Genomic DNA, 17,720 nt, shown 5'->3' on the forward strand with positions numbered 1-17,720 from the left:
ACTGGACAGCCACATGCAAAAGAAAAAAACCGGACCACTTTCTTATACCATACACAAAGATAAATTCAAGACAGATTAAAGACCTAAATATGAGACCTTAAACCATAAAAATCCTAGAAGAGAACACAGGAATAACCTCTTTGACATTGGCCACAGTAACTTTTTCCTGGATATGTCTCCTGAGGTAAGGGAAACAAAAACAAAGATAAACTACTGTGACTACATTAAAATAAAAAGCTTCTGCACAGCAAAGGAAACAGTCAACAAAACTAAAAGGCAACCTATGGAATGAGAGAAGATATTTGCAAATGACATATCTGATAAAGGGTTAGGATCCAAAATATATAAAGAACCAACACAATTCTTTTTTTTTTTAATTAATTAATTTTTTTTTTTATTCATTTATGTCAGTCACAGAGAGAGAGAGGCAGAGACATAGGCAGAGGGAGAAGCAGGCTCCATGCACCAGGAGCCCGACGTGGGATTCGATCCCGGGTCTCCAGGATCGCGCCCTGGGCCAAAGGCAGGCGCCAAACCGCTGCGCCACCCAGGGATCCCAGGAACCAACACAATTCAACACCCAAAAAACAAATAATCCAATTTAAAAATGGGCAGGGATGCCTGGCTGGCTCAGTTGGTGGAGTATGCAACTTAATCTCAGGGTTGTGAGTTCAAGCCCCACGTTGGGTGTAGAGATTAAAAAAAAAAAAGAAAGGACAGAAGACATTTCTCCAAAGAAGACATATAGATGGCCAACAGATATATGAAAAGATGCTCAACATCACTCATTATTAGAGAAATGCAAATCAAAACTACAACAGATATCACCACACACCTGTCAGAATGGCTACAATCAAAAACACAAGAAACAAGTGTTGGCAAAGATGTGGGGAAAAAAAGGAACCCTCTGCACCGCTTGTGGGAATGCAAACTGGTGCAGCAACTATAGAAGACAAGTGTAGAGGGTCCTCAGAAAGTTTTAAATATAGAACTACCCAATGATTCAGCAATCATGCTACTGGGCTACCCAAAGAATACAAAAACACTAATTCAAAGGTATCCACACACACTGATGTCTATAGAAGCATATTTCAAACAGCCAAGATATGGAAGTAGTCCAAGTATCCATCAATACATGAATGGATAAAGATGTGGTGTGTATGTGAATATATAGAGGTATATTTCATTCTTTTATATTATATATATATATATATATACATACACACACATACATATATAATGGAATATCATTCAGTCATAAAAAAGAATTAAATCTTGTCATCTGCAATGACATGAGGGAAGCTAAAAAGTATAATGCTAAGCAAAATAAGTTAAAGAAAGACGAATACCATATGATTTCACTCATGTAGAATTTAAGAAACAAAACAAATGAGCAAAGGGAAAAGAAGAGAGAGGGAGAGATCAAGAAACAGACTCTTAAAATTACATAGAACAAACTGATGGTTACCAGAAGGGAGGGAGATGAGGTGAGGGGTTGAATTAAATATATGATGGGGATTAACGAGTGCACTTGTCACAAGCACCAGATAATGTATGGAATTGCTGAATCACTATATTTTACACCTAAAATGAATATAACACTGTAAATTAACTAATGGGAATTAAAATAAAAACTTAAAAAAGATTTTATGGGATCCCTGGGTGGCGCAGCGGTTTGGCGCCTGCCTTTGGCCCAGGGCGCGATCCTGGAGACCCGAGATCGAATCCCACGTCGGGCTCCCGGTGCATGGAGCCTGCTTCTCCCTCTGCCTGTGTCTCTGCCTCTCTCTCTATCTCTCTGTGACTATCATAAATAAATAAAAATTAAAAATAAATAAATAAAAAATAAAAAATATTTTATTTACAGTTCATCTTCTCCCTAAAGTTTTCTTCACCTTTCCTCTCATCTCAACTTTCTAAAATAATTTCTATGGTATCAGACTCAAAGTGTCATATATAGTCTTATGCCATTGCCTATTCATATATAGAGATCTTGTATTTTCACTAAACTCAATGAACATCAAAGATACTTCTTCCTTGTCTTGTATCTTATAAACTAACATAAAACTTATACACAGTATAATGGATATGGAACAAAAACTGATTATCAATCAATTTCTTGAATAAAGCAACTAACTAATGACATTTTCAGGCATAAGGGAAGAACATGGCTATCCAAGTTAAAAATAATCAGGGAAAAGCTTATCAGTATGTGTAAGGACTTTAAAAAGAACTTTATGTCTTCAACTTAAAAATTCATTGTTGGGTTTTTCCAAAAGGAAAGTTATCTCAAGAGATTCATTCCATAAGATTTCCAGATACTTCTAGTGAAACACTGTAATATTACTGAGATTAACTATATATTTTCTGGTCAACAAGATTTACTGTGCCTTGCAATAAACATTGACTTCAGCATTTGCTTGAGTCAATACTTACCACTCAGGTCAATCAATCTTGATGTTCTTTTTCAACAAAAAACAGTATTTGTTTATATCTGCTTAGTATTGTATTTCACTTGCATTACTTATGTAACTGTGAGTGTGCCAGTTTCCCAGAATGGAATTCTTACAAGATAAAAGTTAAAAGTAATCATGCCTATTTAATCGCTCTCCAACTCATTAAGTTACATTAAAAACTGTTTCCTGATTGCCTGGAAATCACAAGCTAGTTTATATATACAGATCTATTCTCTAAATCCTGCAGTTACATAAACAGAGTTCCAGGGATTAAGCTTCATTCTACTAATCCAGCCCCAGGGTTGTAAAATCTGGTGTTAATCATAATAGTAATATGAGAGAAAAAAAATAGGCCTCCTTTAAAAAAAGCAAGTCATTTTCAATCTCTACAATATCTAGAAATGAGAAATATCATTTGAGAGGCAACAATTTTGAAAAATAATACATGGGTATTTACCATATGCTTACCTTAACTGTAAATGTCTTCACTTAAATATATTAATTTATTTAAACCTCACGAGTACTTTTATCATAATTTCATTCTTACATTCATTCAGCAATAAATATTAACTGGGCATTTTCTGTCCTTTTCTTTTAAGAGAGACAGAGAGAGTGGGGAGAGAGAGGCAGAAGGAGGCAGGGAAGAGAGAGAATCTTAAGCAGGCTCCACTCCCAGTGTGGAGCTGACGTGGGGCTAGATCTTATGACCCTGAGACCATGACCTGAGCCAAGATCAAGAAACAGACATTCAACCAACTGAGCCCCCCAGGTACCCCTAATTGAATATTTCCTATGTGCAGGACAATTTTAGGTGCTAGACATATAATGGGACAAAACAATGTCTCCAAGAGTTTACACATTGTGGTGGAAACTAATTACATGTTGTGTGATGGTCAGCAAAATGGAGAAAAATAAAAGGCTTGTAGAGGTGGAGGCGTTGCTATTTTTTTTTTTTTTTTCAGATTTTATCTACTTATTCATGAGAGGCAGAGATACAGGCAGAGGGAGAAGCAGGCTCCCTGCAAGAAGCCTGATGAGGGACTCCATCCCAGAACCCAAGGATCACACCTTGAGCTGAAAGCAGACTCTCAACCATTGAGCCACCCAGGTGTCCCAGGTTGCTATTTTATGTGTGGTATTCATCAGCCTGGTCAAGAGATATCACAGATAAGGTTACCCTTAGATGAAGGCCTGATGAAAATAACAGAATGAGCCATTCAGCAATATGGGGGGGGAAGAGTCCCAGGCAGAGAAAACAAGTACAAAGGTCTTAAGAAAAATCATAAAGCCCTGAGCAGCTGGAGTAGCCTAAACAAGAAGGGAATGATTACAGAAGATGAGGAGGGAGTGTAGTTGTCAACCCTTGCTATCACTTAGAGGAACTTTTACAAAATACTGAAGTTCCACTACCCAGTATGAGAAAGTAAGTAAATTCAAAAAGCCTTCCTGAGAAGAGTTAGAAAAGCTAGATAAAATGTAGAAAAAACATCTATTCCTGGACATTAAAGAACTGTGGAGTCAAGATCTGAGACATAATGGAAACCCTGCACTAGAGGCACATTTCCCCTAGATACATCTTCCAAGTCCAGGAGAAGCCACTAAGAACTGAACACAGTAACTTTTAGCAGCACTCAGGGGTCAAAACCTGAGATGCACCAAGCAAAGAAGGCCTGCTGAATCTGCCACACTGCGAGTTGGACCTCTGCAATGTCATACACTAGAAGTAAATAAAGTAGAAACAGTCTGAATCTCCTATGGATTCAAGCTCAGTGTCAAACCACCTTAATCCTTGATTGCATTCAAAAGATCCAGGATCGCCAATTCCACAAGCCATCGCCCAGTAACGTAAATCCTCCAAGATATCATTACTCTAGGGTTTTAAATTCTCTACAACTGTTCACTTCATGTCTCCAGCACTCATAATAACTAAGTAGGTGAGAAGACATGATATTGTGATCAAAAATCAAGAAGGAGCAGACAACGGAACAGACCCAAAAGGGACCCAGATGACTGAGCTTTCAAAAACACACTTGATTAAAAAGAATGATTAGGGGATGCCTGGGTGGCTCAGTGGTTTAGCGCCTGCCTTCAGCCCAGGGCGTGATCATGGAGTCCGGGTATTGAGTCCCACATTGGGCTCCTCACGGGGAGCCTGCTTCTCCCTTTGCCTATGTCCGCCTTTCTGTGTGTCTCTCTCATGAATAAATACATAAAATCTAAAAAAAAAAAAAAAAAATGATTAGAATGCTCAAAGAGAGACAGACACAGACAACAGGAATTTATGCAAAAAATCTGAAACTATAGGGGTGCCTGGGTGGCTCAGTCGGTTGAGCATCTGCCTTCAGCTCGGGTCATGATCCCAAGGTCGTGGGATCAAGTCCCATGTGAGGCTCTCCCTGCTTAGCAAAGGAGTCTGCTTCTCCCTCTCCTCTCCACTCATGCTCTCTCTCTCTCTCTCTATCTGTCTCTCTCTCTCAAATAAATAAAATTCTTTATTTAAAAAAATCTGAAACTTTATAGAAATGAAAAATACAGTATAAATTTAAAACTGACAGACCTGCAAGCAGAGACAATCCACTATAGAAAGGAAATGACATACAAGTTAACCAAAAACTATAGTACAGGTATATAAGATTTAAACAACAAAATAAACAAATGTGACCTGACATATAAAGAACATTCTGACCACCAACTGTAGAATATACATACCTTTTTCAGAGTATGAATCATTTACAAAAACCACGTACAGGGCCAAAAAATAAGTCTCAAGAAATATCGAAGGACAGAAATCATATAAAACATGTTCTTAGATCACAGAATAAGAACTCAAAAATAAAGAGATAAATCGGAAATCCTCATTTGTCTGGAAATGAAGCAATGACATCTAAATGGCTTATATGTCAAAGAGCTGATAACTAGGGAAAATAATAGTTTTAACTAAGTGAGAATGAAAATACTCATGTCAAAAGAGCGTAGGGGCACCTGGGTTAGGCATCTGCCTTCCACTCAGGTCATGATCGAACTTTGTGTTGGCTCGTAGGAAGTCTGCTTCTCCCTCTCCCTCTGTTCTCTCTCGTTCTCACTCTCTTAGAGTAAATAAATAAATCTTAAAAAAAAAACAAAGATGTAATGTGAGGCACCCCAGTGGCTCAGTCCGTTAAGCATCTAACTCTTGATTTCAGCTCAGATCATGATCTCAGGGTCTTGAGACCAAGCCCCATCTCTAGCTCTGCACTCAATGGGGAATCTGCTCGAGATTCTCTCTGTCCCTCTCCTTCTGCCCCCACTCACCACACTTGCCCATGCTCTAAAATAAATAAATAAATCTTAAAAAAAAAAAAAAGAAAAGAAAAACAAAGGAGTGTATGAGGCACTTCGAAGACTCAGTCCCTTGAGCATCTGCCTTCAGCTTGGGTCATGATCTCATAATCAAGCCCCTCATGGAGCTCCCTGCTCCACAAGGAGTCTGCTTGTCCCTCTCTCCCTCTGCCCCTCCCCTCCACTTGTGCTCTCTCACTCGAGTTCTCTCTCTCAAATAAATAAATTCTTAAAAAAAAAAAAAAAGAAAGAAAGAAAAAAAAAGAGGGGATCCCTGTGTGGCTCAGCGGTTGAGCATCTGCCTTTGGCCCATGGCATGATCCCGAAGACCTGGGATCAAGTCCCGCGTCAGGCTCCCTGCATGGAGCCTGCTTCTCCCCCTGCCTGTGTCTCTTCCTCTCTGTGTCTCTCATGAATAAATGAATAAAATCTTTAAAAAAAAAAAGGGGGGGGGTAAAATGCACACAAATCTGGGCTTAAAATGGAAAATTTACAGTCTAAGTAGTATATATGATAAAATAAGAGACGAAAAGAGATAAATAATTTCAGCTATCTCAAAAAGTTAAAAACAAAAAATACCAGCAAATTAAACTCAAAGAAGGTTGTGAGGAAAAATAAAGGAGCACAGATCAGTGAAACAGAACGTCTATTTCACTATATTATCAGAATACAATCAACAAACTCATATTGATTTTTTTTAAAGATTTATTTATTCTAGATAGAGTATGCAGGTGTGAGCAGAGGGAGGGGCAGAGGGAGAGAATTTCAAGCAGACTCTCCTGCTGAGTGCAGAGCCTGACTTAGCTCAATCTCACAACCTAGAGCTCATGACCTGAGCCAAAACCAAGAGTCAGAAGATGCTCAACCCACTGGGCCACCCAGGTGCCCCCAAAGTTGACTTTTTTGAAAAGATTCATTAAACTGACAAACCTTTAATGGGAGAGATCAGGGAGAAAAAAGGAGGTATAAAATGTATACAAGAGGTGTCCACTAAAGGGACACCTGGATGGCTCAGTTGGTTAAACATCTGCCTTTGGCTCAGGTCATGATCCTGGGGTCCTAGGAGCCAGCCCTAAGTTGGGCTCCCTGCTCAGTGGGGAGCCTGCTTCTCCCTCTCCATTCCATTCTTGCTCTCTCTCGCTCTCTTTCTCAAATAAATAACAATAAAAAATCTTTAAGAGCACATCACTAAAAATACTGCAAACAACAGAAAAATAAGATCTTTAAAATACTTTATTTTTAAATTTGGACAAAATGGACAAAGTCCCAGAAAAACACAATTTACTAAAACTTTGATAAGAAGATAACAGCCCTTTCCCTATTAAGGAAATTAGATCTATATTTTAAAACCTTCCCACAAAGAAAACCACATGCCCAAAAGGCTTTGCTGATAAATTCTTCCAAACATTTAAGGAAGAAATAACATCAATCTTACACAAACTCTTCCAAGGAACAGAAAAAGAAGGGACAGTTCCCAGCTCACTTGGTAAGGCCAGCATAACCTTAGAGCCAAAACTTGACAAAACATTAGAATAAAGGAAAACTGCTAACCAAGACAAAAAACAAAAATTTGTGTTTCTGTTAACTGTTCACAAAAACCTACACAAGATTGTTTGTAGCAGCTATATTTGTAATAGCCTGAAACTGAAAGCAAACAAAATGTCCTACAATAGGTGCATGGTTAAATCAACTCTGGCTCACTCATACCATAGAATACTACCTAAAAGTCAAAAGGAAAGAACTGGGGATACACAAAAACCTGGGTAGATCAAAGGGAATTATGCTAGGAAGGGTGGGCGGGGGCGGGGGGGGGGCGCTCTCAAAAGATCACATACTGTATAATTCCATTCATATAAAATCATTGATATGGAGAAAAATGCTTGGTCTCCAGGGCTGGGGGGGTGGGGGGAGATGGTTGAGGGGAGAGAAGTGGGTGTGGCTGCAAAGGGGCAACAGGAGAGAGACCTTGGTGGCAGTAAAATAGTTCTGTATCTTGATTTTGACACTAGTTACACAAATCTACACATGTAATAAAAATGGCATAAAATGTATCAATGTCAATTTCTTGGTTTTGAAAGCATACTACAGTTACATAAGATGTAACTTGAGAGAAACTGGGTGAAGGGTACATGCAATATCTCTGTACTATTTATGTAACTTCCTATAAATCTGTAATTATTTCCAGATAAAAAGAAGAAAGAAAGGAAGAAAGAACTGCAGCTTTATTGAGAACAGACAACAGGGGCAAGCAAGGGCAAAGGTAGGAAGACCAGAAAGAAAAGACAACTGCAATAATCCGGGTAAGAGATGATGACAGTGTAGGTCAGGATAATAGTGAAGAAGTTGTTTTTTTTTTTTTTTTAAAGTTTATTATCATTTTATTTTTTTTTTAATTTTTATTTATTTATGACAGTCACAGAGAGAGAGAGAGAGAGAGAGAGGCGCAGAGACACAGGCAGAGGGAGAAGCAGGCTCCATGCACCGGGAGCCCGACGTGGGACTCGATCCCGGGTCTCCAGGATCGCGCCCTGGGCCAAAGGCAGGCGCCAAACCGCTGCGCCACCCAGGGATCCCAATAGTGAAGAAGTTAAAGAAATAGCTGAATTCTGCACATATTTTGAAAGTAAAAAATACAGGATTTATTGATGATCTGGATCAGAGTGAAAGAAAGACAGGATTCAAGGGTGAAGGTGTCTGACCTGAGCACAGAGACAGAGTTTTCAAAGACTGGGACAAAGATAACTATGGAAAGAACATATCAGAGGCAAGGTAAGAACAGGAAATTGGATATAAGACATCTTAAGTTTGAGGTGTCTCTTAGACATGCAGAGACACTGAGGAGGCAGTCAGAGGCTGGTAGCTAGGGGCTGGTAGTAATATACATATGTGTGTGTGTATATATACACTTCATATATTCAATACATATATATTTCATAACAATATATACAAATTTCATGACAAGGGACTCCATGAAGGTGTAAATAAAGAGAAATAGTCTGAGGGCTGCACCCTGGGACACTCAAATATTCAGAAATCAGGAAGATGGGGAAAAGCTAACAACGCTGAGGAGAGGCCTGTGTGGCTAGAAACACCAAGAGAAAGTAATGACTAGAAGTCAAATGAGAAGTAGTATTTCATGTCAGAAAAAGTGTGTGACAATGACAAATGCTGTGGAGGATATAGGGCACCAGGAATTTCCATACACTGCTGGTCAAAGTGTAAACTGATATATATAACCATTTACTAAATCGTATGCCAGTCTGCAATAGCTCCTGGATATATACCCAAGGAGGCACATATTAAAATGCTCACAGTAATATTGCTGGTGGATGCCAAAAAATGAAAAGACTCCAAATGTCCTGCAAAAGTAGATGGACAAGTTGTAGTATATTCATAATGGATACTACATAGCTACCAAAATGAACAAATATTAGCTATACACAGCAACATGAATGTACCCCAATCTTTCTGGACAAAAGGAAGCCAATAACAAAAGATTAAATTGTTTGACTCTCTTTCTGTAAAATTCTGGGCAATAAACAGGAAAGCATACACAGGTGGGAAAGCTATAAAGAAAATCAAGGAAATGTTTATCAAAAAGTCAGGAATGATTAGTAAGGTCATGGGGAGAGAGGTGATATGGAGAGATAAATAGATGCTTTCTGAGAAGCTAACAGTACTTTCTTTTTTAAAAAAAAGTATCTTATTTATTTATTCATGAGAGAGGCAGAGACACAGGCAGAGGGAGAAGTAGGTTCCATGCAGGGAGGCTGACATGGGACTCGATCCCGGGACCCTGGGGTCACTGCCTGGGCTGAAGGCAGACGCTCAACCACTGAGCCACCCAGGCTGCCTGCTAACAGTACTTCTTAACCAGGGTGGTGATTGCATGTAATTTTTTAATCATTATTTTCTAAATGATACGTGTTATTCTTTTCTATATACATACTATATCATAAAATAAATTTGGGAGGAAAAAAATGTCCATCTGTGTCAAATGTGGCTAAAAAGTTGGCTAAAATGAGGACTGAAAACTAACTGCTGAGTGAGTGTAGTAACACGAAGGTCACAACAGAGACTTTGACAAAGTGGTGAGGAAAAAACCTGAGTAGAGTAAGTTTTTTAAGGGACGCCTGGGTGGCTCAGCGATTGTCTGCCTTAAGCTCAGGGTGTGATCCCAGGGTCCCACACTGGACTCTCTGTGGGGAGCCTGCTTCTCCCTCTGCCTGTGTCTCTGCTTCTCTCTCTCTCTCTCTCTCTCTGTCTCTCATGAATAAATAATTAAAAAAAAAAAAGATTGAGTTTTTTAAAAAGTAAAGAAAAGGAGAAAGAATAAACCACTCTTTCCAAAAGTACTACTTTTAAGCAGAAAATGGGACTCTGTTGGAGGTAACTGCAGAATCGGAGTGGAATTTGGTTTCATCTTTCTTTTTTTTTTTTTAAAGAGTTTATTTATTTGAGAGAGAAAGTATGTGTGAGGGAGGGGGGGGGAAGTAAGAAGAGGAGAGGAAGTAATGAAAATAAACCAGTAGAAAGCGAGGAGTTGATGCTGGTTAGAAAAGAAAGAATTGCTGGAATAATGTCTACTTGTAGGCAAGGAGGATGGGATAAAGTAAACAAACAGAAAGACTGGTCTTATGAGCCTGGATAGTCTATCCACAGTCAAGGAAATACATAGGTCCTTCGAGCAAACAAAATTATCAGATGAGAGTAAGTGTTGGAAGACGAAGTATGAAATGAGAAGAGGTGCAAAACAGTTATCTAGGAAAACTAGAGAACTCTAGAACTTACAGAAGAAGGATTGCCAGACAAAACAAATGGTCTACTTAATGATATTTATACCTGAGATCTAAAGGGAAAAGTCAAGATGACTGTATTTTTCCTCCAACAATGTTCAACAGCCTGGTCTAGGCACAGAGTTGGATTTCCCCAGAGTTAGACTTGTGCCAGGATCAAGGAAGTGAAGGCATGTACTAGGAAGTGATCATAATGACAGACTGTGGAATATAAGCAGAGGAGGGACAGAAGAGAAAACATGAAGGACTATGAAAAAGTATCAGAATAAGTGGTGAGGCACTCTCTCCAGAGAACTGGAGTAGGGGGTACTAGAGAGAATGATGACAAGAGGCAGTTACAAGTGGGATTCTTGAAAATAAGATGATGGAAAGAATATAGTTACTGAAGACAGGTCTAGAGTATGTCCACAGAATGGGTAACTGAGGTAGGAATTAAGGGGAAGGGGAAGTCAGGAAATTAAGAAGTCAAAATTCTGGGGAAAATTGTCTGAGTGCATAGTGAAATTGCCAAGAATTGCAAGAATAAAGTTTAAATGCCAATGTTAAGAAGCTACGTGCTAAAAACATGAAGATATGAGAAAGAAGGCCATACGGGTCTGGAGGCAATGGCCATGGTCCCCTCCTCCTATTGCTAAGGCACAGATGGGTAAGTGACTTGTCCAGTTCATGCAGTCAGTAACTGATAGTGCTTGAATGGAAACACTGACAGTGTGGTTCTATTTTATTTTTTTTTAAAGATTTTATTTATTCATTTATGACAGACATAGAGAGAGAGAGGCAGAGACACAGGCAGAGGGAGAAGCAGGCTCCATGCCAGGAGCCTGATGCAGGACTCAATCCTGGGACTCCAGGATCGTGCCCTGGGTCAAAGGCAGGCGCCAAACCACTAAGCCACCCAGGGATCCCGTGTGGTTCTATTTTAAGCTATAAATTGACAAACAACAGTTTCCAAACTTTTGAGAAAGATGTTTAAAGTTAAAAAAAAAAAAAAAAACCCTAAACCACGTAACAGTAGATATACTTTTACTATCTAGTGAAAGAAAATACCAAACCAAAGGAGCTTCTATGAATTTAGTTATTCAAGCAAAATTTTCCATACTAATCACAAGAATATAAGTATTTGAAAATTTTATTCAATCCACAGACAGTGCCCTAATGTCACATGACTATGTGAATCCCCTTCAAAAAAATCTTTGCCCTCTCCCCACAAAACCTCTGCTGCTGGGCAGCCCCAATGGCCCAGTGGTTTGGCACTGGCTTCAGCCTAGGATATGATCCTGGAGACCCAGGATTGAGTCCCACCATCAGGCTCCCTGCATGGAGCGTGCTTCTCCCTCTGCCTGTGTCTCTGCCTCTCTCTCTCTCTCTGCCATGAATAAATAAAATCTTTAAAAAAAAAAAACCAAAAAAACAAAAAAAACTCTGCTGCTTTGTGAGCACCGTCTGGAAGAAGGTGGCTTTCATTTCACAAATATTTACTGAGCTTCGGTTTTTAAGTTATAGTAGAATCTGGAGAATTCCTGATCCCTGAGAAGTTTACAGCATTAGGCAGTGATTCTCAAATTTTTAATCTCAGAACCACTTTAGCCTCTTAAAAAAATTACTGAACACTCAAAGAGCTTTGTTTTGTGGGTAATATTTACCAATATTTAACATACTAGAAATTAAAACAATTTTAATATAAGATCACACAAAAATCATTGTGTAATGATTATGTAATCAGGCAGCAGACTGAACATAAACCCCACAATGCGGCTAGGATAGTGTTGCAGCTACAATTGTGTGGTATTTTTTTTTTAATTGTCTTGTCCTAAATTTGTACATCCTGTATAAAATATGAATGTTCCCCAAATAAACTATGAATGTTTCCTGTATAATAATATGAATGTTTCTGAGAAGAAACTCTAAATAGTTAAGAAGTTAACCTGTTGAAGATACCAAATAATGGTGTAACTGGACAACCTTAAAATTAGCATAGAGAACAATCCTTTGTTATATTTTAGTGATCCACCAAGAATGAGAGGACATTATATAGTCAGATAATAATATTCTTGTCTACTTTACTCTTTCTGTATGGTTACGAATTTTTTTTTTAACTTCAATAAAAACATGCATCTTAAAGGGGAAAAAAGCCAGAATGATACTATCACATGTCACATGCAGCCTCAGGAGAACTGTACACTCATGAGACAAAGAATGGAAAACACACACACACACACACACACACACACAAAAACCCTTAGTATTATTATGAAACAGTTTTGGTTTTGTGGATTCCCTGAAAAGTATTTTAACCCAATGGAATTCTATTGTTTAAATAAATAGATTGCGCCATCACACTACTTTTGTCATATAAAAATTATTAGAATAATATCCATTGTGGGAGATGGCCTGAGTCCCAGGTGAAGACTAACTAGTGTTACTTTCTTGCATAACAGGAGATGGGGCGGGGGGGCGGGGGCGCCAAGGGCTGGAGAAGACCTGTATTGTGCACAATGAGTTAAGTGATTCATGTCTAAGTAATCTAGGCACTGAGTTGAGCATTTTAATCTGATATCAGCCAATAAAGTAGGGGTAATATCCATACAGAGAGAAATGAACCCCTAAAGCTAGTAGTAAGTAGTGGAGCTCTGACTAGAACCAACCAAGGTCATACTGACCCCAGAGCCTGTGCTCTGTCTATTGAAACTGTGAGTTCAGACAGACTAGGTCAAATAGAATAGTCCTAAATTTTCTAGTATACTTTTCTCCTCCTCTGGATCTTTCCCTTTTTAGTTATATAACACCTCCAAGCAGGACAAAGACTAACTTGGTCAGTGACTGTGATAACATCTCCTCTCAGCTTATGGCTCATCTTTTTCACTTCAACTAGAGGTTCTCAAAGGGTCCCTAAATCTGTGCAATACAATGGATAGACTGGAATCTGGCCAACTTAACTAAGTGAGCTTGTCACTACTAAGAATAAATGATACTAAGCTGATGTTACTGATGGGACATAAAAAAGTCAGGAAGAAAAGTAACACATGACTTGGATTAACAATAAAGTTCCCTCTGCTCTAACAAGAGACGCAGTGCATGACCATTTCCACCATTGCCCAGATCCACCCCCAATAAAACACTCACCTTCTTTATCAGTAACTGACCAGGAATATTTCTGAAAAGGCTTACTAGATGGAAGGGGGTCCATCTCCAGCACTTTATAAATCTGGCCAAAGGCTGAGAGTCTGAGTGCATGCTAAAGAACAAAAAATTATATTTATTCATAAATTTCAATGGCCATTAATAAAGCCTTCAGTACATGTAACTAAAAAGACACTCATTAAATGCTATCCTTATGATGGCAAAAGTCCCTAATAACATGCAAGAAAAAAGTGTTTACATAGAATGATTCAGAAAATAAAGTTATGATCTCCCTCTAATAGATCACTGTTGACATGCCCCATCTTCTACCTGTGCACTGTGGGTAATATCTTCCTTTTGCTGGATGGTCATATAGCTCAGAGCATCTGTTGGGTCTCGCTCACAAGGATCATGTAAACCAGGACCCCCTTTGGTAAAGGCAAAAGAAAAACACAAGCCACTTAGAACTGAGTTTAAAATTCCATGAACTAACACAAAAGAGAGAAAAGAATGTAGAGAATAAGAAATAAAAAAGCTGAAGAACTAGGTTAAAAGTATGCTCAATTAAATGGAATAAAAAGGACACTCTCATTTTCAATATGTTAACACTTAAATGTCCTTATTATACTGGAAGTCACTTACATATTTAAGGACAAAATTGGGTCTTAAGCTAAGAATTTAGAAACAGTATGATGAACCATCCCAGATCTTTAAAGGGATTACATATGTAAAATAAGACTAAATTTAATTTTTCTAAATTAAACACCAGACTCAAACAGAATGAACTTCAAACATTTTAACCAAACACCTACATTTTCAAATTCAGGACTCTTCGTAAAGCAAATTCATAGCAGACAGTATCTTATTAGTACCTTTTATGTTAGTACATATAAAACATAAATTACAGTTATTGAAAGAGAGTTTTATAGCACTTTCCCAACATTCAAACATTCTAGTTGCTAACATTCCAAGCAAAACACCTACGCATCATTTTCCTGTGCAGAGGATAAATTTAGCACATATTTAGAAAAGTAAACTAAAATGAAATGTTTCTGATTCTTCTGCCTCCAGAGTTTGAAACCCTTACCAGGAAGTAGTATTCCAGATGCCAAACACTCCATTACTCGTCTCAAGGCCTCCCCAGCGCCCAAAGGTCTATTACAAGTACCTATAGACTTTTCACATATAAGCTCTAGTGGCTAGAAGATATTAAATTACAAATTAGTACATGCACCAAGTGTTAAAAGGATTCCAGTTAAATGTGAGCTGACATTTCTATCTACAATGGAGGCCGAAAAGGTGAAAGTCAATTTAATATTTTGGGCCCAATTAACTTTTCCTGCATGATTATCAACTTTTACCCCAGAGTTTTAAATCAATCATTTTTGAGGTAACATATTCAGAAGACATTTTGTTACAAAAACTTTATTTTCAGTTACCCTGAAAGAATCACTTCACCAAGTTGATTTAACAAAGATTTAACAAGCTTTCATATAAGTTAGTAATAGCTAAGAACTAATCAGTGTTCAGACCCAGCCCATCTGTCTCCTACTTAACCTAGAAAGCACTCAAACCACCTACAACTTCATTTCGGACAGCCTGCCCCAAGTACCACAATTAGAATAAATAAAGGACCAAGTCTCCATAGTTAAGAAAATAAAAACTCATATACTATATATAAAAGTAATACATGTTAGATTAATCTAAAATGAGCTTTTATTAAAGCTTTATTTTATTACATTCTTCGCTGTGGTCTTGATTGGGCCAAGCATAATAATTTCCAAATGAAATAAATTTTGCAATACATATTATAAACTATCCATAATTGTGGTTAAGTGTACTGTTTGCCTGACTTTACTTACTAAACAAACTTATTTAAGTGTGTACACCCAAAGAGAAGGAAAAAGAAGACAGGGGAGCCATATACAGGCATATCAGGTAATTTTTATTTTAAATGGAAGTAGCACTGAAAGAGAAATGTGCCAGTCAGGGAGGCTTTCACCAGCAGTAGATGAACTACCAGTACAAAGTGCAAGAAGATAGTCACTTCTAACAGGTAGAACCTTTTTGTCAGAAAAATATCTCAGGCTCTGTAATATGAATATAATGAGGTAGAAGAGACAGGTTACATGTGTAAAAAAAAAAAAAGCATATAAAAAGATGTACAATTTTTTTCTAGAGAATAGATAATGCACACCTAACTCAGAATGTAGCCATTTTACAGTAACATGTAATTTCTACAGGATTTCCTCTGACTACAGCTACAGAATTTGCTTTTAACCATAAGTACTCACCCATCCTTTTAATGGTGCCCATGTAGGAACTCTGTTGCACAAATCACGTAGAATGCGGAGGACAATTACACATGATTTTAATCCGTTTGCCCTTGCCTAAAACAAACAAAATGATTCCAATATCCCTGTTGAAATCCAGTCTTCATTTTAAGCACATGGATCATGGATAGATTCTTTAAAGTGAATACTAATTAGCCACTCATTCATCAGTTGTCAAGCAAACTAAAAAATTAAGTTATTAAAAGCAGTAAAACTATAGTTTAGAAAGGCAGATTTTTAAAGTAAAGGAAGCATATTATTAAAATAGCTTATAGCCTCATGGCAATCCCATTCTGGGCAACCATTTATCTTTCAGCTTTGCTCATCCCTATCTTTATTTTATAAGCCATCATTTAAAATTTGGAGTACTATGCCAAAGGAGATTATATGATAATTAGATATCATTAACTGTGTAGAGCTATACTCTACATCTTACCTAAATTAACTCATTTACTCCTACAATAACCCTATGAGGTAGAAAGCACCCCCATTTTATCCATTATGTGCACAGAAACCATTAAATGGCAGGTATTCCAAATGAAACCTGCACAAGGCTACAATAACAATAAAATAATAACAAAGAGCCAACCTGAAACCATTTGGCATGTCGAAGAGACGCCAAGGCATTCAGGCATTTCTGCCTGTCCAATAAGTCCGGAGGATCTTTCATCGCAACCTTTTCTAATAGGAAAACGGGATAAAGAAAGACAGATACAATTTGACCAAGGGGTTCCTGTCAAATCAACCAAACAATAAAAATAAAAAGAAGAGCAGCATCTGAGTGAACTAATAAGACTCCCAGAAGATCTCACAATTGGCTTTGTTTTGTTGCTTTCTTCTTAAATTACGTGCATGATGATTACTTAGGTAAGCATTCATCAGAGCCATTCTGTGCATAAATACAACAGGAGCACAAAAGCATTCATTTAGTAAACAAACATGTGACCATTGCTACATACGATCTGGGATCTTAGTAAGCATGTGTCTAACACTACAAGGGCACAAAATAGGTACACAGCACTTTTGCCTTTGTCGGGACAGGGGCACAGACGGCACAAATCTGGGACCAGGAGCAACAATGACTTTCCTTTACAGAGGAACTATTGATCAGCTCCTGAGGGAAACTGGGGCTCTCTTATACAATCAAGTTGAAATTTACTAAGAATACACTAAGTATCATAATTTTTTTTAAACTAGATAAATCCATTCAACAAGATAACCCTTAATAGAAACTTTGTTCCACTGATGAGAACTCTCCAAGCGTTACCTTGATTTCTCTCATTATTGCTTTTCTAGAACAAAATTATTAAAACTACAAAAATGAAGTACATTGGAACATTTTAAGTTTTATCTACCTTTTTTTTAAAAAAAAAAAAAAGCAGCAAAGAATACTATCTAATTAGAGTTATCTAACTTGCCTTAACATTTTAAAGTTGGATTAGATGGCCCAGAGCAACAAAGATAAGAATTCAAACATGTGATCAATGATAAATATCCGTATCTGATAAGTATCCATATCATATCCATATCTGATGTCACAGGATACTAAATCCAAGTTTGGATTCCCAAATGTTTATCTCCTCTCAACTACTAGAAAGGAGGCTTTTGAGCAATATTTAGTACAATATTTGTAATGCATACAACATACAAATGTTTCCTAAGGAATCATTCTTCATCTAACCCAATTAAGTCAGATT

General features: G+C 37.8%; 1 protein-coding gene across 4 annotated transcripts in view; it reads right to left on the minus strand.

Moving 5' to 3' along the window:
* Positions 1-17,720, minus strand: part of LOC121474212 (spermatid perinuclear RNA binding protein) — a 148,769-nt gene that overhangs the window by 38,075 nt on the left and 92,974 nt on the right. For all 4 annotated transcript variants that reach the window (XR_005983291.1, XR_005983290.1, XM_041727119.1 and 1 more), the window contains 5 exons: positions 16,613-16,704; positions 15,985-16,080; positions 14,778-14,889; positions 14,021-14,118; positions 13,694-13,805 (listed from right to left, as the gene is read on the minus strand). Coding sequence is in view for 2 of the 4 variants with exons in the window: in XM_041727119.1 (XP_041583053.1) it covers positions 13,694-13,805; positions 14,021-14,118; positions 14,778-14,889; positions 15,985-16,080; positions 16,613-16,704 (510 nt within the window). In the remaining 2 variants the exon portion in view is untranslated. The remainder of the gene's footprint in view (positions 1-13,693; positions 13,806-14,020; positions 14,119-14,777; positions 14,890-15,984; positions 16,081-16,612; positions 16,705-17,720) is intronic.

Source organism: Vulpes lagopus, chromosome 12 (assembly GCF_018345385.1).
Source record: "Vulpes lagopus strain Blue_001 chromosome 12, ASM1834538v1, whole genome shotgun sequence".
In the NCBI taxonomy this organism is placed as follows: Eukaryota; Metazoa; Chordata; class Mammalia; order Carnivora; family Canidae; genus Vulpes; species Vulpes lagopus.